This window comes from Chiloscyllium plagiosum, chromosome 38 (genome assembly GCF_004010195.1).
Source record: "Chiloscyllium plagiosum isolate BGI_BamShark_2017 chromosome 38, ASM401019v2, whole genome shotgun sequence".
Classification (NCBI taxonomy): domain Eukaryota; kingdom Metazoa; phylum Chordata; class Chondrichthyes; order Orectolobiformes; family Hemiscylliidae; genus Chiloscyllium; species Chiloscyllium plagiosum.
Window position 1 is genome coordinate 4,840,446 of NC_057747.1, and position 25,670 is coordinate 4,866,115.

The 25,670-nt window shown below is 45.7% G+C and overlaps 1 protein-coding gene across 1 annotated transcript in view; it reads right to left on the minus strand.

The window, feature by feature from the left end:
- Positions 1-25,670, minus strand: part of LOC122541698 (carbohydrate sulfotransferase 3-like) — a 63,372-nt gene that overhangs the window by 4,085 nt on the left and 33,617 nt on the right. The window contains exon 2 of the mRNA XM_043678587.1: positions 3,546-3,822. Coding sequence (XP_043534522.1) covers positions 3,546-3,631 — 86 coding nt within the window. The 5' untranslated portion in view covers positions 3,632-3,822. The remainder of the gene's footprint in view (positions 1-3,545; positions 3,823-25,670) is intronic.

Genomic DNA, 25,670 nt, shown 5'->3' on the forward strand with positions numbered 1-25,670 from the left:
AATATAGTGTTCTAGCTACAGAGAAGGTGCAGAGAAAGATCAACTTTAATATATGAGAGGTCTGTTCATAAGTCTGATAACAGCAGGTAAGAAGCTGTTCTTAAATCTGTGGGGGTGTGTTTTCAGATTTTTGTAACTTCTGCCCAATGGAAGAGGGTGGAAGAAAGTGGGAGGGGTGATTAAATTAGATTACTTACAGTGTGGAAACAGGCCCTTCGGCCCAACAAGTCCACACCGACCCGCCGAAGCGCAACCCACCCATTCCCCTACATTTACCCCTTTACCTCACACTATGGGCAATTTAGCATGGCTAATTCACCTGACCTGCACATCTTTGGACTGTGGGAGGAAACCGGAGCACCCGGAGGAAACCCACGCAGACACGGGGAGAATGTGCAAACTCCACACAGCCTAAGTCGGGAATTGAATCCGGGTCTCTGGCGCTGTGAGGCAGCAGTGTTAACCACTGTGCCACCGTGCCGCCCACAAATGTTGCATTCCTGAGGCAGTGGGAAGTACAGGTGGAGTCAATAGATGGGAGGCTGGTTTGCATGATGAACTGGGCTGTGTTCACGACTCTGTCATTTCTTGCAATCCTGGGCAGAGCAGTTGCCAAACCAAGCTGTGACGCATCCGGATAGGATGCTTTCTATGGTCCATCAATAAAACTTGATAAAGAATCATTGTGAATATGCCCAAATTCCTTAGCCTTCTGAGGACATAGAAGCATTGGTGTGCCTTCTTAACTGCAGCGTCGATGTGGGGTGGAGCAGGACAGATTGTTGTTGATATTTACTCCTGGGAACTTGAAACGTTCGACCACTTCCACCTCAGCACCATTGAAACAGACCGGGGTGTGTCCTCCATTCTGCTTCCTGAAGCCGATGACCAGCTCCTTCGTTTTGCTGACATTGAGGGAGGGTTTGTTCTCTTTCCACTCCAACCCACCATAAGTTGAGCATGGGTTAGGAAGTGGGCAGGAACACTACCCAATCAGACCCTGCTTTCTCCTCCTGGTCACTCAGTATGACGGTCATCACCTTCCCATCAAAAAGGTTCACTCCAACATTTCACTTCCACCATTTTTGTTGAGAAATACTCATTGGACTAAAATAACAAGTTGAAATTGGAACTCATTCCATGACCTCAATGTCCGAAAATGTGCGACAGACAATACTGAAGGGCAAACATTTACAGCACTTTTAATGCAGTCCATGTGTGGGTTTTCCTGAGGCTGTTGACAAAGCAGATTGGGTCAAAAATTTAAAATCTGAGTGATCTGAGGTACAGCAGCAAGTTGGATCCAAAACTTACCTCAGTAATCGGAAGCAAATAGTAATGGTCAACAAGGTGTTCATGTGATAGGTCAGTACTTGTTTATTATCAGTGATAAAGACTGAAACATTGGGAGCCGTGATGAACAATTGTGCAGGTGATCTAAACCTTGAGAATGATAGTGAGGAGAGAAAGTTCTAGACCTCGGGGGGGGGTTAACGGACAGCTCAGATGGACAGTGGCTGAAAGCTGACAAATGGGAGTCAGTTCAGAGCAGCTCAAAGCAGGGGAGGGAATGCAGAACCAATGCTGGGGTGGTAAATAGTGCAGTGTCTCTGTGTGGGAAGCACACCAGTTACATAAAGTGGTCATGGGAGATGTCATTATCTAAGACATGGGGCTGAATCCTGCAGCTTTTACATAGTGTCAATTTCGCTGAGTTTCATTAAGGGTTTCCCTCGCAAGGCCTAGCCAGTTACCTCTTCACCGTATCTTCCCAAATTCACCTCATTGACTATCTGCCTGTCACTACGGCGACCCCATCGTCTGGTTCTGGCCTCATTCTACCACCGTAACCTGGACTAATCCACCACTGTCAGGATATCTTGGAATGAACCAGCATCCGTGGCACCGGTGCCATCTTTATGTGGGAAAACATCTGCCACCCTGCCAGCCCATAATAGGCCCCACGAAAGCAAACTTGGCCAAACTGTACCAAAAACACCCAGAATGCCTCAGCAGGGACCAAGCAGGCTGACAAGCGGAACTAGACAGCACCCGCAGACAAGGGAATACACTTCCCAGCACCCACTAACAATGTCAGAGCGACACAGCTATCCCAAAGCCACACAAACAGCAGGTCAGACAGAGAGGCACCAGCAAAAGCATTGCTCCCAGAACAAGACAATGGAAGCACCTCACCACTTCAGAGGGAACGTTAGCACCTAACTGCAAAGAGGAACGGAAGCTCCAAGCCCATGGAAACTGTCAGGATGCTGCATTGTGTAAGGAATTAGGACATGCATCCGATAACTGTTTTCCAATTAACATCATTGTAACTAGATTATTCCTTCTCCCAGTACATTGTATTTTCCCCATTTCTAATTAGCCTTATTGTGCAGGATTATTATAAAAACTGGCTCCTTCCTCAGCTCAAGGGGGAGAATTTTGATCTCCCTGCACAGACTGTCAGTGCTGTGTCAGCCTAGTCAGTTTCTCTCCCAGCCATATCACTTGTAACAAACAGCTCGTCAATTTCATCCGATCTGGCTTCTGTGCTCCCTGCTTTATTGGGCAAATTTCTCCGACACTTTAAAAGGCCGCCATGGACCCGGGCAAGTGCCATCGGTCCAAGGTTGCCCCTGACATTTGGTGCAGACATGACAGAGAAGGGAAGGTTGTTGCCAGGCTTTGTGGGACCTGGAAGTCATGGTGGACGATAGGCTGCAGGGGCACGGTGTCCTTCTCCCCCCAAGGAGCAGCAGTGGGAGGCCACGGGCAAGAAGACCTTGCCAACCTGGTCCAAGTTTGTAACTTGGGTCGAGCTGGAAACAGCCAGGAAGAATGTGAATTTCACTATCTTCTCTCTCTCTGATACCTTACACTCACTCTGCCTCTGCTAACGCACCCCCACCTCCCACCAAGTCTCATGTGGTTTACCGCTCTCCCCATTGCCAGGGACACCTTCCCTTACTCGATCCCATCCTCTGACAGCACTAACCCAGCATTGCCATCTGCGCTCCCCACTCAGGACAGCTCCCCACCTACTGTAACAGCTGTGCCACCCACTTCCATCTCCCATAATCCCAACCTACCTCACTCTCTTTTCCCAGGTGGAAAAAAACCCCACAGTGGAGCAGAAAGACCCAAGATGGGTTGTAGGTTGCCTGATATGTAGTACCTCGCCCTGTATCTGGACAGCATCCTGACTTTGACCGTTCCAAGTGCTGACTGACAGTGTCCAAGCCCCTGGACTGGCATGCGAGGCTGCCCCTGACTCACTGTGTCAGGAACCCGTGAGTGACAGCTAGCTCCCTTGATGTGATTGAGGACTGCTTACAACCATAAACGTCCTCGATTCTGTTTGTGGACAGGCACCGAGGAGTCAGGAGGTGAGTTACTCACTGCAGAATTCTTACCTCTGACCTGCTCTTGTCAACACTGTATTTATCTGGTTAGTCCTGTTCAGACAAAGTATCTCCAATTCTTTTTTGACAAACCTTACCATTATGCGAGATGGAGAATCTATAAATGGATGGAAAATGCTTTACCTTGAAATAATATTGTTTTCTTTCTCGATGATCACAAGAGCAGCAACAAAAAACAGAATAATTGCATATTTGCTCCTCACTCTCATCGCTACTGGCTGTGAGTCTGCAGTCCTGGTGCGGTCACTGCACAGGGAGCCCCTGTGTGCCCAAACTGAAGTCTTCAGTCGTCTGTCAGCGATTCTGCAATGCCAGTCTCAGTGCCAGGGCAATGCCAGTCGACCAGCGGAGGCATCTGTCACATCAGCTTCTCCCACTTCCCAGTGACAGCACGCCTGTACTGCAGAGTGAACACAGAGAGGCAGAATTAGCATTTTGCTGATGCCAAGACACTGACCGGGCACTTACATCCAGATGCCAACCCTGAAGGTTACCGTGACACGACCTTCAAACTCTAATCCCTCCATCCAGCTGCACACTGTGATTGGTTACTCAACACACATCTGCCCCGCCCTGCCCATCACCAAGCCACTGATCATTCCCAATGGAATAAGAAACACCTCGTCATCACCAGATAAACATCGAGCGGCTACTCCAGAGATAGCTTCCTTCCCTCGTTCCTGCAAGCTCATTCCTGACAAGGTCTCAGAAGGGATGCAGGATTTTTTAAAACACTAAATACTGTTTTTCCCTCCCCCCTACCGTGATTGTTATTTACAGCAGTTGCTCAGGAGATTTTAAATCTTCAGTTCCTGCAGATATAAGGCCAAAATGAGAGAGTTGGCAACTCTGTCCACTGCCCTGTCTGAAAGCCCTCTCCCTCTCTATTTCATTATAAAATTAGAGCAGCACAGTCCTTATCAAAACAAGCTGGATCAAGATCAACCGTTATCAACTGGTAGAATTTACGAAGACATTTATAATAGTCTTTTGACTGGAGTTCCTCACCCATCACCAGGCTGCAAGGTACAGTGGCTCAGTGGTTAGCACTGCTGCCTCACAGCACCAGGGACCCAGGTTTAATTCCACCCTCAGGCGACTGTCTGTGTGGAGTTTGCACATTCTCCCCGTGTCTGTGTGGGTTTCCTCCAGGTGCTCCAGTTTCCTCCCACAATCCAAAGATGTGCAGATCAGGTGGATTGACCATGGTAGATTGCTTATAGTGTCCAGGAATATGCAGGCTAAGTGGGTTAGTCATGGGAAGTGCAGGGTTATAGGGATAGGATAAGGGGGATTAGTCTGAGTGGGATGCTCTTCAAATGGCCAGATTCCAAACTGTAGGGATTCTATGCTGTTGTCAAACACTGAGAGCAAGGAAAGCAAACCTTAATTAAAAGTTAGGTGCATTAGTCAGGGGAAATGTACAGTGATAGGGTTCGGGAATGGGTCCCGGTGGGATACTCTTTGGAGGGTCAGCATGAACTTGTTAGGCCAAATGGCCTGTTTTCATACTGCAGGGATTCTATGGTTCTAAGTTTAAACAGTTAAAGAGTCCTACAGCACAGAGACAGACCCTTTGGCCCAAACTGGCCCAGACCAACCAAAATGTCCATCCACGCTAACCCCATTTCCCTGCACTTGGCCCCTATCCTTCTAAACATTTCCTATCCATGTATTTGTCCAAATGCCTTTTAAATGTTGTTAATGTACCAGCCTCAATCAGTTCTGCTGGCAGCTCACTCCATACGTGTACCACCTTCTGTGTAAAAAGATTGCCTCTCAGATTCCTTTTTATTCTTTCCCTCTCACCTTAAACTGATGCCCTCTGGTCCTCGATTCCCCAACCCTGGGAAAAAGACTGACTGCATCCACCCTATCCATACCTCTCATGATCTTACACACCTCTATTAGGTCCCCCTTCAGTGTCCTACGCTCTAAAGAAACAGGTCCGAGCTTGTCTAACCTCTCCCTATAACTCAGACCCTTGAGTCCAGGCTACATACTTGTAAATTTCTTCTGCACTCTTTCCAGTTTCATAACATCCTTCCTATAGCAAGGTGACCAAAACTGAACACAATACTCCAAGTGTGGCTTTACCAACGTCCTGTACAATTATAACTTAACTTCCCAACTTCTATCCTCAGTGCCCTGACTGATGAAGACCAGTGTGTCAAAAGCCTTCTTCACTGTCCTGTCTGCCTGTGACTCCATTTTCAGAGAACCATGCACCTGAACTCCAAAGTCCCTCTATTTCACTACACTTCTTAAGGCCCTACCATTCACCATGAAACTCCTCCCTTGATTTGACTTTCCAAAATGCAAGACCACACACTTATCCATATTAAACTCCATTTGCCATTTCTCGGCCCACTTCCCCAGCTGATCAAGACCCTGTTGCAATTCCTGACAACCTTCCTCACTGTCCATGATACCTCCTATTTTAGTGTCATCTGCAAACTTACTAATCATGTACGTTCTTATCCAAATCATTGATACAGATAACAAACAGCAATGGGCCCAGCACCGAACCCCTGAGGTACTCCACTAGTCACAGGCCTCCCGTCTGACCAGCATCCTTCTGCTTCCTACCATCAAACCAATTGTGTACCAGTTTGCCAGCTCCCTCTGGATTCCATGCGATCTAATGTTCCAGAGCAGCCTACCATGTGGAACCTTCTCAAAGGCCTTACTGAAATCTATATAGACCAAGTCTACCACCCAGTTACTACTACTCCTGAAGGACTGCAGGGAAACGTCCAGAAAGTACCCAATCAGAATCCGTCTGAGCATCAGGCAGACATGGAGCACTCTGGTATGGCTTGGTGCTACGTTGATGTAATTTGAATCTGTCTTTGGATAACAGTCTCGATTTCTGGATGGGGAGGTTTCCCTCTAACCGTGAGTGATTTTGATCTGACCACAGCAACATTCTTCAAAACTCCTCTAGTTACGCTTTCGTACATCCTAGGCTTTGTGGTCAGTACATCTCTCTTGTACAGACAGACCGTTTTCTCTGTTCAGACTCTGAATGCTAATGTTCCTGTTATATATTGATACAAAACACAACCTCTTTACGATAACTATTAACCGGTTATTCTATGACGTTTTGGTAAATGAGCCTTGCAGGTCACTGAAATCCATCTGGAGGCCAAAATGATCCCATTAGCCCAGTTTAGTAACTTGATGATAAAATGACAGATTCCCAAATACACTTAATTATACACTGCAATGCCGTGACCATCACTGTTTTATAAATGCTCTTTAATCGACCGTCTCAAATTGTTCCCACTACAAAGTGCTTCAAATTAGTAAAAACAGTAAGCGGTGCCGAAATGGAGGGTTTGAGATGTTAAAATAGACTGTGACATTTTTCACTGGAGCAGAGGAGGTTGAGGGGTAACTTTGTAGAGGTTTATAAAATCATGAGGGGCATAGATAAGGTGAATAACAAAGGTCTTTTCCCTAGGGTCTGGAGTTCAAAACAATAGGATATATTTTTAAGCTGAGAGGAAATAGATTTAAAAAGAAATGGTGGTGGGGGGGGGGGCAACGGTCACACACACACACACACACACACACACACACACGGATGTGCTCGCAGTTACAACGTTTAAAGGGTATTTAGATAGGTACATGAATACGAAATGTTTGGAGGGATATAGGCCAAGTGCAGGGAAGTGGGACTAGTTTAGTTTGGGATTATGGTCGGTGTGGACTAGTTGGACCGAAGGATCTGTTTCCGTGCTGTATGACTATAAATTACTACTTTTCTCCGTAAAGTTTGGGTTTTATTTCGGATCTTTAACATCTGCAGTATTTTGCTTTTATTCAATTTATATAGCGAAGTTTAATAGAATAAAACACCAAGAAACTCACGAGGGCTCCCAAATAGAGGTTTTTTGATTTTATAGTCAAACATATTGTGACGAATGAAACCCAAAATTTGGGAGAAGGGTCTATGAAAGGACGGATTGAATTAAAGACCCTCACTTTGCTTTCCAAAAGTCTTTATCCATCATAAGTTCAGAAGTAGGGATGTTCGCCAATGATTGCACCATGTTCAGCACCATTCACTCCTCAGACACTGAAGCAGTTCAACAAGATATGGACAATCTCCAGGTTTGGGCTGACAAGTGGAAAGTAACAATTGTACCAAAGCCAGGCAATGACTATCTCCAGTAAGAGACAATGTAATCACTGCCCCTTGACATGAAATGGTGTTACTATCACTGAATCCTCCGCTATCAACATCCTGGGGGGGGGTTACCATCGACCAGAAACTCAACTAGACTCACCACATAAATACAATGGCTACAAGAGCAGGTGAGGTGCTAGAAATACTGTGGCGAGTAACTCATCACCTGACTCCTCAGAGCTGGTCCACCATCCTCAAGGCACAAGTCAGGAGTGTAACGGAATGCACACCATTTGGGTGGATGGGTGCAGCTCCACAAAAGGCTTCACACCACCCAGGACAAAGTGGAGCACTTCATTGGCACCACACTCACAAACATCCATTCCATCCATCACTGATGCTCAGTAGCAAAGGACACTACCCACACGATGTACTGCAGCAATTCACTAACAATCCTTAGATAGCACCTTCCAAACCCACAACGTCTACCCTCGAGGAGGACAAGGACAGCAGATACAATACAAGGGAACACCACCACCTGCACATTCTCCTCCAAGTCACTCACCGTCCTGACTTGAAAATATATTAGGCAGGCGAACGTGAGGACTGCAGATGCTGGAGATCAGAGTCAAGGTTTCAGTTGTGCTGAAAAAGCACAGCAGGTCAGGCAGCATCCAAGGAGCAGGATTCCTTAACTGGGTCAAAATCCAGGAATTCCCTCCCTCAGGGCATTATGGGCCAACCCACAGTATGTAGACAGTGGCGGCTCAAGAAGGCAGCTCACCACTACCTTCTCAAGGGGCAATTAGGGATGAGCACTAAATGCTGGCCAACCAGCAATGCCCATGCCTCATGAGAGAATTTTTGAAACCTTTTCCTCAGCCTCTGGACCTCCCTTCCTGACTGTCTGTCCAAGTTCTCCTTCCCTGTCCATGTTGCGAGGAACAGAATCTGAAGCTGACTGAAGCTCCCTTGAGAAATGTCACTGAGCCTTTGGGCAGGACCCTTGGAGACCAAGGGGCTGTAGGAGCCGAGGTGGACACGTGTCATCTCGCGTATTGGTTTGCCAATACAGTCTCGCTGCCCCACAACAGCAGAGCCAAGTCAGAGGAGGAACGACTAATTGTCAACCAGCAGCAGATAGTCAGTTGAATTCACAAGAGGTCGATTAATGTTCCTTTCCAGCACTGACTGCAATTTTCCAGGCAGGCCCCACGCAGAGGGAGGGGCACCTTTCACCTCACATGGACTCCACCCTTACACACATCTTCAGAAGGTGCCTCTGTTGTCAGGCTCAGAGACATGCATGCCCCATGCCAGCCGGTTGTGAGTGCCAGGGGAGGAGGGGTATGTTGCAGGAGGGAGTCATCACTGGAGAGTTGCTGACTGAGCCTCCTATTTCAAGAACACAATCCTGCCCTTCATAATTTAATGGGTGGGCTGTCCTATGGTCAATATTTTTAATCAGTTAAGGAATCAAGGTTTATGGGGATAAGGCAGGAAAGTGGAATCATAGAATCCCTACAGTCTGTAAACAGGTCCTTCGGCCTAACAGGTCCAAACCGAACCTCCAAAAGGTTACCCACACAGACCCATTCCCCTACCTTATCATCCGATACTTACCCCTGACTAATGCACCTAACCTTCACATCGCTGAACGCTATGGGCAATTTAGCGTGGTCAATTCACCTAACCTAGATTGTGGGAGGAAACCGGAGCACCCAGAGGAAACCCCTGAGTTGAGGATGATCAGCCATGATGGTCCAGCAGACTTGATGGGCTAACCGGCCTTACAGTCAATAATTGGTCAGTGCAAAGAATTAATCACCAGGAAGGGCTTAGAGGGACAAAAATAGAAATTGTTGGAAAAAGTCTGGCAGTATCTGTGGAGGGAAGTCAGAGTTAACATTTCGGGCTCAGGAAATTCTGAAGGGTCACTGGACCCAAAACGCTAACTCTGATTTCTCTCCACAGACGCTGCCAGACCTACTGAGCTCTTCCAGCAACTTCTGTCATTGTTTCGGATTTATAGTATCCACAGTTTGTTTCTTTTTTTTAATGGTTTAGAGAAATATGCTGGCCAATAGGACCCAGATCAGATTGGGACGTCTGGTCGGCATGGACAAGTTGGACCGAAGGGTCTGTTTCCATGCTGTACAGCTCTCCGACTCTATGACTACAACTTAATTAGTGAACCAGATAGGTTTTTCTGACAATCGAGAATGGTTTGATGATCATCATTAGATTCGTAATTCTAGATTTTTATTGAATCCAACTTCAGAAGACTTTGTCATAAGACCACAAAAATAGGAACAGGAGTAGGCCATTCAGCCCCTCAAGTCTGCTCCACCAATCAATAGGATCACGGCTAATTTGACATTCCACACATTCACTTTCCTGTGTATAATCCCACCCCTTGATTCCCCTATTGATCAACAATCTATCGCAGCCTTAAATATGCACAAGGACTTTGCCCCCACAGCTCTCTGTGGCAAAGACTTCCAAAGACTCATGATCTTCAGAGAGAAGAAATTCCTCCTCATCTCAGTCTTAAATTGGTGCCCCTCTATTCTGAGACGGTGCCCTCTGGCCCTAGACTCTCCCATGAGGGGTAACGTCCTCTCAGTATTTACCCTGTCCCGCCTCCTTAACAATCCCATATGTTTCAATAAGACCACCTCCCATTCTGTTAAACTCCACAGTCTACAGTCCCAAACTGTTTAACTTTTGCTCATAAGACAATCATTCCATCCCAGGGATCATCCTACTCTGAGCTGTCTCCGATGAAATGGTACCTTACCTTAAATAAGGGGACTAAAACTGCTCACATTACTCCCAATGTGGTCTCTCCAGCACCTTGTACAGCTGCAGTAAGACGTCCCTGATCTTATACACCAACCCCCTTGAAATAAGGGCCAACATTCCATTAACCCTTCCTGATTCCCTGCTGCCCCTGGGTGCCAGCTTTCTGTGTTTGTGCACAAGTCCCCCACCAAAGTCCAGTGTGTTGCTGGACCTTTTCTCCAAATAAATAATATCACTCTTTTGTTCCCTATTCTAAAATGAACAACCTAGAGTCATGGAGAGTCAGAGTCTTACAGCACGGAGACAGGCCCTTTGGCCCAAACTGGCCCATACTGACCAAAATGGCCATCTATGCTAACACCATTTCCCTGCACTTGGGCCATATCCTTCTGAAGCTTTCCTATCCATGTATTTGTCCAAATGCCCTTTGAATGGTGTTAATGAACCCGCATCAACCACTTCTGCTGGCAGCTCATTCCATATGCGTGCCACCTTCTGTGTAGAAACATTGCCCCTCAGGTTCCCTTTTATTCTTTCCCCTCTCGCCTTAAACTGATGCCCTCTGGTCCTCGATTCCCCAACCCTGGGAAAAAAAACTGAGTGCATCCACCCTATCCATACCTCTGATGATCTTATACACATCTATAACGTCCCCCCTCAGTCTCCTACACTCTAAAGAAAAACGTCCTAGCTTGTCTTGCCTCTCCCTATAACTCAGACCATTGAGTTCGGGCAACATCCTTGTAAATTTCTTCTGCATTCTTTCCAATTTAATAAAATCCTTCCTATAGTAAGGTGACCAAAACTGAACACAATTTGTTGCCCATTTCTATGGGTCCAGAGTCACATGGAGGCCAGACCAGGTAAGGACAGCATTTTCCCAGTGATACTCCACTTGCCCATTAATATCCCTGTGCTCAGGCCTCTCACAACAGGCCCCTTTACCTATTTGTGTATTGTCTACAAATCTGGTTACAGTACTCTCATGTCCTTCCTTCCTCCAAGTCATTCACTTATGTTGTAAACAGTTGCAATCCCTGCCCTGATACCCTGTGGAACACCATCAGTCATGGGTCACCAACCTGAAAAGGAACCCTTTATCCCCACTTACTGTTTCTTGCCTATGAACTAATTCTCTATCCATACCAGTATGCTACTTCCAACACCATTGTCTCTTATGACTTAACCTATATTGGGGTACCTTGTCGAATGGTTTCTGGAAGTCGAAAGACAAAACATCTACTGGTTCCCAACTATCCACTTTAATTGAGACTTCTTCAGAAAACTCTAAAACAATTTCTCTTTTATGAAGCCATGCTGCTTGATTAGATTATGAGTTTCCAAATTTTCTGCCATGATTTCCTTCACAATTGATTCCAATGCCACATCTCTCCTTCCACCGGAGGCTAAGGAAACTCAGCATGTACATAAGGACTCTTCCCAGTTTTTTATAGATGCAGCATCGAAAGCACCCTCTCCAGTTGCATCACACCGTGGTATCACTGCTTTTCCCAAGACCGCAAGAAATTACAGTCCAGTCCATCACACAAACCAGCCTTCCATCCGTTGACTCCACCCACACTTCCCACTGCCCTCAGAAAAGCAACCAACATCATCAAAGACCCCTCCCACCCCGGTGATACTCTCTCCCACCCTCTTCCATCAGGCAGAAGATACAAAAGTTTGAAAACACGTACGAACAAGTTCAAGAACAGCTTCGTACCCCACTATCAGATTTTGAATGGACCTCGCAAATGTTACCTTTGAGCTCTCTCTCTCTCTCTCTCTCTGCAGCTGTAATACCGTATTCTGCTCTCTGTTCTGCTACCCTGATGCACTTTGTATGATATGATGTGCCTGTGTAACATACAAAGTACACGTGCTAACAATCAATCAATCAATCAGTCCAACAATAGATGTTAGGCTGATAGGCCTATATTACCCACTTTTTCCCTCCTTCCCTTTTTCAGTAGGGTTGTCACATTAGCAGTTTTCTATCCTCTGGTATTTCTCCAGAATCCAATGATTTTTGGAAATTTACAATCAATGCATCCACTATCTCTGTATCTCCCTCTTTTAGGACCCTAGGATGAAGCCAGCAGAGCCAGGAGACTTATCTGCCTTTAACCCATTACACTGTCTCATAGTACTTCTTTACAGATGGTGATGGTACTTAATTCCTCCCCTATATTCTTCAGTATTGGTGCCATGGTGGGACTCAAACTCGGCATGGTGGTTAGCACTCACAGCACCAGGGACCCGAGTTCGATTCCCACCTCGGGTGACTGTGTGGAGTTTGCACATTCTCCCCATATCTGCGTGGGTTTCCTCTGGATGCTCCAGTTTCCTCCCACAATCCAAAGACATGCAGATCAGGTGAATTGGCCATTCCTAAATTGCCCAAAGTGTTCAGGGATGTGGAGGTGCGGTGTATTAGTCAGGGGTAAAGGTAGGGGAATGGGTCTGGGTGGGTTACTCTTCGAAGGGTTGGTTTGGACTTGTTGGACTGATGGGCCACACTGTAGGGATTCTAATCTGAGAAACTCAGGTTCTCTAATATTTCAGTTCTATTGATTGACAGGTGACTCTCAATGCTAAAAGAAAATCAGCCTGTTAGAGCATACCATAACCCACAGCCAGAACTGGAACCTTCTGCCAAAGATAGGGACACCACAATTGTATTACAAGACTGTCCAGAGCATCAATGTTAAAAATCACACAACACCAGGTTATAGTCCAACAGGTTTAATTGGAAGCACACTAGCTTTCAGAGCGACGCTCTATCATCAGGTGACTACCACCTGATGAAGGAGCGTCGCTCCAAAAGCTAGTGTGCTTCCAATTAAACCTGTTGGACTATAACCTGGTGTTGTGTGATTTTCAACTTTGTACACCCCAGTCCAACACCGGCATCTCCAAATCAGAGCATCAATGCTCATCTTACATTTTTTTTTTGGCCTTGCTAACCTTAAGGTATTTCCAAATCTGCACCCACCTCTGGTCAACCCTTTTTACATTCTTACTTTGTAGGAAGTAAGTGTCTTCCTTATTCCAGGTACATGCTGCGAATCGTCATCCTGGGGCTGGTGGTCATACATCAAGCTCCCTACTCTGCGAAAGGCCTTGGGATGATGCAAGTCCCAGCTGCTGCTCATGTTAGTCATGGAGAGGTTACACAGCAAAAGGGTGGAACCCACTATTATTTCCCCCAAGCCTCGAGAAGTGACGAGTGTTGATCAATTACCGGCCAGTAGGGAAGACAAAGCTGTGTTTCGGATTGCTTTAGGAATGTTGCAAACCGTGCCTATCGTCAAAAAGACAAAGTTGGTTCCAAAACACCAAAACTGAAAGCCCCTCTCCAGCAAATGTAAATGCTCCATGGTGAAGAGAATACAGAGGTAGCGGGACATTACAGCACCAATTGCTGTGGTGTTGGCTTGTGTCTAAGAGATCACATTGCCTTTGGGAGGTGAATCATTAAATTAATGACTAACATGTTACAGTACAAAAGTATGCGAATGGACGTATTTTTGTCTGCATTTTACAGAACCTTTGTTGACTGTGTGAAGACAGCTCTGCATTTGTCGACATCCCATCGTGGAGACAGTCTGCCCATCTATTTAGCTACTATCCCTTCCTTCCCTCCCGAATCCAGTGGTCTCTTACTTAGAAGAAAATGGGCAAGCATGATGGCAGGAGGATTTTGTTCTCATAAAGTCCCACCAGCAGAGTGATAAAAAGAAGAGATATGTTACCAACAAATAATGAAGGTGGAATGCATTTAGCTGCTCGGGCCGAATCTGTCCCTCCAAAAGGCTAGTGTGACATTTCAGATTGAGCATTACTGAGGGCTGCGTAAGAAACACACATTTTAATAAATTTGCAATAAATGTAAGGGGTGGTCGGTAAAGGGGTCAAGAAACAACAGACCGCTTACTGGAATGTAATCAGTGATGGAAATGTGTTGCTGGAAAAGCGCAGCAGGTCAGGCAGCATCTAGGGAACAGGAGAATCGACGTTTCGGGCATTAGCCCTTCTTCAGGAAGGGCTAATGCCCGAAACGTCGATTCTCCTGTTCCCTAGATGCTGCCTGACCTGCTGCGCTTTTCCAGCAACACATTTCCATCTCTGATCTCCAGCATCTGCAGACCTCACTTTCTCCTCAAGGAATGTAATCAGTGTCAATGGAGAAAAGAACAGGTCATTGGTGGCGGTGAACAGAATATTAATTTAAACAGACGTTTGGAAAAATAAAAACGAGCAAAGAGTCAAAGTGAAAGATTGAGAACCAGGTAAATCTGATCAAATATTCAAGCAGAAAATGCAGTGTGTTGAAATAGTTTCAGGAATAGAAGGGGTAAGATGGTTCCCCTAACAAGCCACAGACAATACCGGAGAAACACAGCAGGTCTGACAGCATCCGAGGAGCAGGAAAATTGACATTTCGGGCAAAAGCCCTTCATCGGGAATGAACCCGAGGTGCAGGTGGATAGAGAAAGAGAGTTAATGTTTTGTGTCTAGATTAGAGTAGTGCTGGAAAAGCACAGCAGGTCAGGCAGCATCCGAGGAGCAGGAAAGCTGACATTCCGGGCAAAAGCCCTTCATCAGGAATGAACCCGAGGTGCAGGAAAACCGGTGTTTCGGGCAAAAGCCCTTCATCAGGAGCTCCTCGGATGCTGCCTGAACTGCTGTGCTCTTCCAGCACCACTAATCCAGAATCCAGGAATTAACCTGAGTCCACTATGACTCTTCAGAACTGCTGGTCATGCAAGATTCACAGTAAGCAGTGTGCACAGTGGTTATAACATTCACACCTGCAGCAATATGGATTACACTCGAAAGCAATGCTGATTAGACTTGGAGAAGATGCTACCAACAGCAAAATTGCTCTCCCTTGGTTCACTATTCTTGTACTGGCCCACTGTGAAGCCTGTACCTCAGCACCTTTACAGAGTTTTTGAGCTTCAATCGATCCCACCCCAAAGGAACAATAAATAGCTCTCCATCTCCTTCCATTCCCCTGAAACAGAACTACAAACTCTAACCCTGTGCCTGAGACAGTGACTGCATCTAGGGAAAAGGAGATTCGACGTTTCGGGCACATGCCCTTCCTCAGGAATCAGGCATGTGCCCGAAACGTCGAATCTCCTTTTCCCTAGATGCTGTCTGACCTGCTGAGCTGTTCCAGCAATAAAGTTTCAGCTTTGATCTCCAGCGTCTGCAGACCTCACTTTCTCCCTGAGACAGTGACACCTGGTTCTAGTCTCTTCAAGGAAACTGCCTCTGGTGAGGTCTGCGATGAAAATTGTCTTTACTTTTAGTTTGAAGGAACTCAGATTTGAAAGGGATACTCTCCCTTCAGTGAGGTACGGTGCTGGAACATTTTTGGTCCCCTTATCAAATGAAAAATAACGCTGTCATTAGAGACAGTCCAGAGAAGGTTGATCAAGTCGATCCCAGTTATGGTAGGATTGTCATGTGAGTAGAAGTCGAGCAGGTTGGGCATGTACTCAACGGAGTTTAGAAGAATGAAAGGTGACCTTTATTGAAACAGATAAGATTCTCAGGAGATTTGACAAGTTAGGTGTGGCAGGTTGTTACCCCCTTGTGGGAGAGTCTATCACCAAAAAGAATAATCACCGAATAACCCCCCAATTAAGAACAGAGATGATGAGGAATTTCTTCTGTCAGAGGGTAATTACTCTGTAGAATTCTTTACCACCAAAGGGTGTGGAGGCTGGGTCATTAAGAATATTTAAGGCTGAGAAAGACCGTTTTGAACAGGAAGGAAATCAAGGGTTATGGGAAAAAGGCAGGAAGTGGAGTTGAGATCAGCCATGATCTCACTCAATGGCAGAGTAGGGTCAATGGACTGAATGGCTTACTTCAGTTCCTTGTGTCTTACAAACTATCCAAGTCTGAGCAGGACATTTTATTTGATTCCTGGATATAGAAAGGCCTTAACCCAAAGGCCCCACATTGTAGACCTGAGTTCAGTGATATTTCACTGGAGCTCGAAGGTTTTATGTGAGTGTGGGCACCTTGTTACCTGGCCACGTTGGGATGGGTAACCTCAAACAGGTGGAATTGGCAGACACTGCTCTCTACAAGCCGTGGTCAGTTGTGTAGGTGGTAAGATTAGATTAGATTAGATTAGATTACATTAGATTACATTCCAGTGTGGAAACAGGCCCTTCGGCCCAACAAGTCCACACCGACCCGCCGAAGCGCAACCCACCCATGCCCCTACCTTTACCCCTTACCTAACACTATGGGCAATTCACCTGACCTGCACATCTTTGGACTGTGGGAGGAAACCGGAGCACCCGGAGGAAACCCACGCAGACACGGGGAGAACGTGCAAACTCCACACAGTCAGTCGCCTGAGGTGGGAATTGAACCCGGGTCTCCTGCGCTGTGAGGCAGCAGTGCTAACCACTGTGCCACCGTGCCGCCCACGGCTCTGGCTCGATCACAGAGCATTGCAAGTGACACATTCACAGATGCAACTCTCCGCACTATCTGATTCAATAAAGGGTTAATGTCAACATGCAAATAAGATCGTCTATATGATGCAAGATCATGTGGCAACCACAACTATTGGGAAATGGTTCTATCTAGAAGCTTAGTGCAAAGCCTTGTCCCAGACATAATTGGAAGGTAATGTTTAATAAAAGGTAAAGTTTATGTACAGTTAAAAAATGTGGCACTAGAAAAGCAGAGCAGATCAGGCAGCATCCGAGGAGCAGGAGAGTCAACGATGATGCTGCCTGGCCTGCTGAGCTTTTCCAGTACCACCCTTTTCAACTCTGACTCTCCAGCATCTGCAGTCCTGACTTTCTCAAAGTTTGTCTCGAGCTGGCTTTCCTGCAGTTTGTATCCATCCCAATCCCAGAGATGACTGAATTACCTTCATGGACGGTGATAACAGAGCCATCCGAGATTAAGCCGTTATCTAGGTGTCATCAAACTGGAGCTTGTGTCGTACATGAAAATAGAAGCAGGAGTGAGTGATCTCAGCCACTCTGTCCTGCTCTATCATCCCAATGGATCTATAATCACACTTTCACCTGGCACACTATCTCTCAAATCTCTGTTAACCAAAAATCTATCATTCTTTTCCAGGACATGTTCAATATCTGAGCATTCAGGACTCTCCAGGGTAAGGAACCTTGGAAGAAAGGAAGATTCTCATCATGAGCTGTAGGGAGAGGCTGAACAGGCTGGGGCTGTTTTCCCTGGAGTGTCGGAGGCTGAGGGGTGACCTTGTAGAGGTTTACAAAATTATGAAGGGCATGGATAGGGTAAATAGGCAAAGTCTTTTCCCTGGGGAGTCCAGAAGTAGAGGGCATAGGTTTAGGGTGAGAGGGGAAAGATATAAAAGAGACCTAAGGGGCAACTTTTTCACACAGAGGGTGGTACGTGTATGGAATGAGCTGCCAGAGGGAGTGGTGGAGGCTGGTACAATTGCAACATTTAAGAGGCATTTGGATGAGTATATGAATAGGAAGGGTTTGGAGGGATATGGGCTGGGCGTTGGCAGGTGGGACTGGATTGGGTTGGGATATCTGGTCGGCATGGACGGATTGGACTGATGGGTCTGTTTCCATGCTGTACATCTCTATGACTCTATAACTCCTAGCCTGGGGATTATCATTGGAGACACTGTATTAGGATTTGGGGATTTTCATCATGGAGGTGGGAATCAGGGATGGAAAGTCTGCAGACGTCACAGTTTAACCTGTGTCACAGCTGGAAAGTGGGATTTTCATGTCCTTAATTGAAGGACCAAAGCAGTAATACGATTGGGTCAAAGCTGAGACACCCAGGTTAAAACGTTTGGTTCAGAGACATCAGGGTAGTTCTTCATAGCTGTATAAAGCCAGGCCCTCACCTTCAACCCTTTAACTTTCCTCCTCCATATCAATTAGTTCCCCTTCTAAACCCGAACACACTCCCTATTCCCTAACACGATGCTCCCTCATTTAAAATGCAAATGCCCCAGTAAATGCAAAATGAAAGGCTTTGACAGAATGTAACTTTTTCCAGCAGTAAATTTTAAAGGAGACAACATAATTTTTAATCAGCTTTTACACTCTTCCTGCTTCGACGAATCACTCTGAGATTTTGGGAGGAATAGCAAAGCAGCCATCTCACTGAAAATGGTGGGAAATTTTGTAATGGCCACTTCCAGAGTGAGGATTCCTGACCTACCTTTCCTTTCCCATTCCACTGCGCAAGGTCAGAAAGCCTGCTTTTAAACACAGCAATCATTCACTCCCAGCTCCCAAGTCCCCACGCTGCTCCTGCAAAATCCAGCACTAAAGACTCCTACTTACAGCAAAGGGATACAGTTTCTGATGCAGTTCACCTTACCTTACGACTGAAACAAAGGTCTCAGCTAATTCATCAAATAGAATGTTTAAGTGCCCAGGCTTTTAAGAAAATATATAATTCCCTATGGACTGATTACAGATCTCGTGCAAGCATAATAACATTTCATACCTTGTACCCAAATCATTTTCATACTGTGCATCATGTCATTTGCAGGAAAATGAAAACAATTTTGCTTAGCCTGTCCAATGTAGGGTGCGATATGATACTGGCATTAAGTGCTACCTGATGAAGCAAGGGAGGACAGGCTTGCTTGTACTCTCACGGAAACAAATTGAGTGCATTTCAGAATTCGTCTTTAAATTTTACCAATCCCTGTGTGACACAGTCTAGAGTCAAAAGGTTTCCTTATGGAGACCTTTTAAAACCACACTGACAAGCTGAGGTGTTTGGAAAACAGCCCAGGTCATACATACGAAGACTGGTGATTAAAGAGTTTCTGTGCTGCTTTGTCCAGGTTGAAAAGTCTCTGAAAGGAGCAGCGAATGTGATTTGAAAAGCCCATTGTTTGGAGATGTCCTCGTTGTAATATGTTCCTTCTCGACTTGTTCCAGCAAAATATATTAAGAATTTACAATTATGATTTTATCTGGGTCTTGTTCATTTAATTGCTGCCACATTTGGAGCAAAATTGACCAGCAGATGTCCTTTTGATCAAGGGATGAGAACATAATGAACCCAATCTGCTAAAAGGCAGAGTTCAAACCACCTTTAAACAGTGAGACCAGTCCTCACTGAACAGAGCGAGGACAAGTCAGTGTCCTCATGTCATCAATGTTCACAACTGAGACCCCATGCCAAACCCCTTAAGCACTCGTGGAGAGATACGAACAACATTCACCTTATTGAGGAGTGTCTCCTCTACAGTCCATTCTAAAGAGCCATCTAATCGCATAAATGCAACAAATGAGGAGGCTATTGCTTGGCTTTGGGGCTTTGCATTATCTAAATGAACTATTCTAGCTATGGACTTGCACCCTAAGATCCCTCTGTATATAGAAGGGGCCTGCCATTTATTGTCTCCTGTTCTTTTGCATTTGACGTCCCAAGAGCTTCAACTGCCCTTCCTCCATCCAGTTTTCCCATGGAGCAAGTCTTGCTGTATCCTTTGACATCCTTCCTCACTATCCACAGCTCACCAATTTTTGTATAAAACTGAAGATTTATTCATCAGATCGTCTACATTTTCATCAAAAGCATTCATATACATTGCAAACAAGAGAGGTCCCATCCTTGATCCTTGCAGAGCATCACTGGTCACAGATATCCAGAAAAAAAACACCCCCCACCACAACAACTATCCTTTCTCTGCTATGACCAAGCCAACTTTGTATCCAACTTACCAATACATCGTACCTTAATCCAGCTTACTGTGAGGGACCTTGTCAAATGCTTACTCTCTTGTCATTGCAATTGATCACAGTGAGACATACTGACAAAAGTGGTCATCCACAATGTCAGACTCAACTGTAATAATGTTTCCATAGAATCATAGAATGCCTCCAGTCCTTCCCACTGAGTCCATACCGACCCTCTGAAGAGCATCCCACCCAGACCCAACCCCCTACCCTATCCCTGTAACTCTGCATTGCCTATGGCCAATCCCTCTAGCCTGGATACTATGAGCTGTTAAGCATGGCCAATCCACCTACTCTTCCTTAAGATTAATGGACAAATATTAAATTATTAAATATTTTTTGATGCATAACCTCCCAGAGACTGTTAACCTTCCAGGTCATCTTTCCACTTTGTTGACTACCTCTTCCTTATGAGGGAGATGAACGAATAATCACACAGTGATCACCATGGTACAGTGGAGTACACAGGATGCAAAGCTCCCTTGCCATACACTCCTTGATCAGTTAGCGCCAAGCTCAGGATTGCAGCCAAGCTCTCTCCAATGATTGCTTAAATTTATGTCCCATTATTAATATAATAAATCATCTCAAGGCACTTCACACGGACATAACAAATAAAATATGAAAATAGCTCATAAAGAGATATTGGGTCAGATGATTATAAACTCGGTCAAAGGAGGGTCATAGTGATTGCCCTGAAGGATGAAAGTGAAGGAGAGAGACAAAGAGGGAGTTCCAAAGCTTGGGGCGCAGACGGAAAAGGCTCAGCCACTGACTGGAGCTATGTTGTAATCAACCTAGAGTCATAGTCACACAGTACTGACACAGACCTTTCAGTCCAACTCGTCCATGCCAACCAGAGATCCTAAATTAATCTAGTCCCATTTAACAGCACTTCGCCCAGATCCCTCCAAACCCTTCCTATTCATAACCCAATCAGTTGTTTTTTAAATGTTGTAATTGTACCAGTCTCCACCACTTCCTACACGCATCACCCTATGTGTGAAAATGTTGCCCCTTAGGTCCCTTTGAAATTTTCTACCCTCCACTAAACCTATGCCCTCTGGTTCTGGACTCCCCCACCCTGGGGAAAAAGCCTTGTCTATTTATCCGATCCATGCCCCTCATGATTTTATAAACCTCTATAAGGTCACCCTCAGCCTCCAATGCTCCAGGAAAAACAGCCCCAGCCTATTCAGCCTCTCCCTATAGCTCAAACCCTCCAATCCTGGCAACATCCTTTTAAATCTTTTCTGAATCCTTTCAAGTTTCACAACATTCTTCCTATAGCAGAATTTAATGTTGTATTCTAAAAGTGGCCTCACCAATGTCCAGTACAGCTGCAGCAGAACATACCAACTCCTATACTCAATGCACTGACCAATAAAGACTCCTTTCTTCACTATCCTGTCAATCTGGGACTCCACTTTCAAGGAGCTATGAATCTGCACCCAAAGGTCTCTCTGTTTGGTAACACTCCCCATGACTCTACATTTAAGTGCCTAAGTCCTTCCTTGATTTGCCTTTCCAAAATGCAGTACCTCACATTTATCTAAATTAAACTCTGTCTGCCTATCTGCCTATCTCAAATCTGTCCTGGGCCTACTCGAGGCTGTCCTGCACCCACTTGAGTCTGCACTAGGCTCATTCTCCAATTGTCGCAAAGGGAGGGTATGAAGGGAGACAACATTCTGACTAACAGTTGTCAGATCACGTGACAGGGGACCAAGCCAGCAGGAGTGCTTTTTGAGCTAAGAACTGGGGAACACGTTCATAGCTGTGTTTAGATAAATACATAACATAAGAGAACCAGTCTGAACCAGTCTGGTGTAGTCTTTTGACTGCAGCCTGCAGAATTAACGAGGTGGAGTTCTTATTCCTTGAAGCCTGAAGCAAGACTACTAAAAAGACACAGATTACATCTCAGCACGTCAGGGAAGAGGAAGCTAAGATGATTTTCATTCGGCTCAGCAGAAACCTGGTTGTTTACACCCAGACACTTTGTATTAAGAAGAACATCTCAAAATAGTTATGACTCCCAGAATATGCATCAATCCCTAAACAGTGACTTTGCTTTAAAATTAAGTCAGGCACGGTGACACGGTGGTTAGCACTGCTACCTCTTAGTGCCAGAGACCCGGGTTCAATTCCCACCTCGGGCAACCGTCTGTGTGGAGTTTGCACATGCTCCACAGGTGCTCTGGTTTCCTCCCACAATTCCAAAAATGTGCAGGTTAGGTGAATTGGCCATGCTGAATTGCCTGTTGTGTTAGGGGTAAATGTAGAAGGATGGGTTGCTCTTTGGAGGGTCGGTGTGGACTTGTTGGGCCAAAGGGCCTGTTTCCACACTGTAAGTAATGTAATCTAATCGGAAGTCACATGACACCAGATTATAGTCCAACAGGTTTATTTAAAATCACAAGCTTTTGGAACTCTGCTCCGTCGTCAGGGGACTTCACAGTTCCACATGCCTGCACTTGGCCCTTACAGCTCCAAACTGTACCTGCATCCACCATTTCCTCTGGGACCCATTCCTGTGTAAAGAAAATTGTCCCTCATATCTTTTTTAAATCTTCCTCCTCTCGCCATAAAAATATTTCCCCTAGTCTTGAAATTCCCCACCCTTGGGAAAAGTCCCTTGCTATTTACCTTACCTATGCCCCTCATGATTTTATAAACTTCTATAAGTCACCCCTCAACCTCCTATGCTCCAGTGTAAAATGTCCAAGCCTATCCAGTCTCCCCTTATAATTCATACCCTCCATTCCCAGCAAATCTTTTCTGGACCCTCTCTAGCTTAATAATATCCTTCCTATAACGGAGCGACCAGAACTGGACACAGTACTCTGGAAGATGCCTCACCAACGTCCTGTATAATGAGCAGGAGTGGGACATCTGGCCCTTCGAGACATGGCTGACCTTTTCATGGCCTCAGCTCCCCTTACCCGCCCTCTCACCATAACTCTTAATTCCTTCAGTGTTCAAAAAAAAAGTCTACCTTAAGCTTTAAAAACATTTACTGAGGAAACCTCAACTGGATTCACTGGGCAGGGAATTCCACAGATTCACAACCCTCTGGGTGAAGAAGTTCCTTCTCAATTCAGTCCTAAATCTGCTCCCCCTAATCTTGAGGCCAACATCCCCTAACAGGAGCAGCACGGTGGCTCAGTGGTTAGCACTGCTGTCTCACAACACCAGGGATCCAGGTTCAATTCTAACCTCGGGCAAATGTCCGCGTGGGTTTCCTCCAGGTGCTCTGGTTTCCTCCCACTGTCCCAAAGGTGTGCAGGTTAGGAGAATTGGCCAAGCTAAATTGCCCGTAGTGGTCGGGGATGTGCAGGTTAGGTGCATTAGTCAGGGGTAAATATAGGGTAGGGGCATGGGTCCGGCTGGGTTACTCTCCAGAGGGTCGGTGTGGACCTGTTTCCACACTGTAGGGAATCTATGATCTATACTTAGGTGCAGTCCCTATCAGGCAAATGGAAGATAGACCAGAAGAAGTGAAGGAAGACCCAGGGAAGAGGAACCTAACAACCCGGCCACAGGGCAGCACAGTAGCTCAGTGGTTAACACTTCCACCTGACAGCGCCAGGGACCAGAGTTCGATTCCGCCCTCTGGTAACTGTCTGTGTGGGTTGACACATATTCCCCGTGTTTGCATGGGTTTCTTTCCACAATCCAAAAATTACAGAGGAGGAGTTGCTGGATATCTGAAAACACACAAAGGTGGATAAATCCCTGGGAACCTGACTAGGTGTACCCTAGAACTCTGTGGGAAGCTAGGGAAGTGATTGCTGGGCCTCTTACTGAGATATTTGTATCATCGATAGTCACAGGTGAGGTGCCGGAAGACTGGAGATTGGCTAACATGTACTACTGTTTCAGAAAGGTGGTAAGGACAAGCCAGGGAACTATAGACCAGTGAGCCTGATGTCAGTGGTGGGCATGTTGTTGGAGGGAATCCATACGGACAGGATTTACATATATTTGGAAAGGCAAGGACTGAATAGGGATAGTCAACATGACCTTGTGCATGGGAAATCATGTCTCACAAACTTGGTTGAGGTTTTTTTGAAGTAACAAAGAGGATTGATGAGGGCAGAATGGTGGACATGACCTATACGGACGTCAGTAAGGCGTTCGACAAGGTTCCCCATGGGAGACTGGTTTACAAGGTTAGATCTCATGGAATACAGGGAGAAGTAGCCATTTGGATACAGAACTGGCTCAAAGGTAGAAGACAGAAGGTGGTGGTGGAGGGTTGTTTTTCAGACTGGAGGCCTGTGACCAGTGGAGTGTCACCAGGATCGGTGCTGGGTCCACTACTTTTCGTCATTTATATGAATGATTTGGATGTGAACATAGGAGGTATAGTTAGTAAGTTTGCAAATTACACCAAAATTGGAGGTGTAGTGGACAGCCAAGAAGATTACCTCAGATTACAACAGGATCTTGATCAGATGGGCTGAGAAGTGGCAGATGGAGTTCAATTTAGACAAATGTGAGGTGCTGCATTTTGGAAAATTAAATCAAAACAGGACTTATACACTTAATGGTAAGGTTCCTGGGGAGTGTTGCTGAACAAAGAGAATACTGTGTTAAATTCTGGTCTCCCTGCTATAGGAAAGATGTTGTGAAATTTGAAAGGATTCAGAAAAAAATTACGAGAATGTTGCCAAGGTTGGAGGATTTCAGCTATAGGGAGAGGCTGAATAGGCTGGTGCTGTTTTCCCTGGAGCAGCGGAGGCTGAGGGGTGACCTTATAGAGGTTGATAAAATCATGAGGGGCATGGATAATGTGAATAGACAGGGTCTTTTCCGCAGGGTGGGGGAGTCTAAAACTAGTGGGCATAGGTTTAGGGCGAGAGGGAAAAGATTTAAAAGGGATATAAGGGGCAACTTTTTCAAGCAGAAGGTGGTACGTGTATGGAATGAGCTAGCAGAGGAAGTGATGGAGGCTAGTACAATTAAAGCATTTAAAAGACTTCTGAATGGGTACGTGAATAGGAAGGGTTTAGAGAGATATGGGCCAAATGGGACTAGATTAATTTAGGATATCTGGGCGGCATGGATGACGAAAGGATCTGTTTCCATGCTGCACAGCTCAATGACTGTATGTACAGGCTGGATGGACACACCATGTTAGTCCACAGTGTCCAGAGATGTATAGGCTTAGGTGGGATAGCCTTGGGGAATTGAGGATTATAGGGATAGAGTGGGGGCTGGGTCTGGGTGAGATGTTCCTCAAAGGATTAGTACAGACTTGATGGGCTGAATGGGGGCCTCTTTCCACATGGTACGGGCTCTACGATTGATCTGCCTCCACTACATTAATGAGACTGAAACATTCCACACTGACAGCCTGTTTGTCTTCTGGTATCAGTCACTCATCTCCAGTTGTCACAGTTGTATATCTCATTCATTAATGTATCCCATCTAAATGACTGCTTCTTAACAAACTCAATAAACGATCTGAAAATTACTTACAAATCATCAACTGCCCCATGTGATCGCAAAGCGCCTGAAGTCAATAATTGGCATCAGGAGTGGAATTGC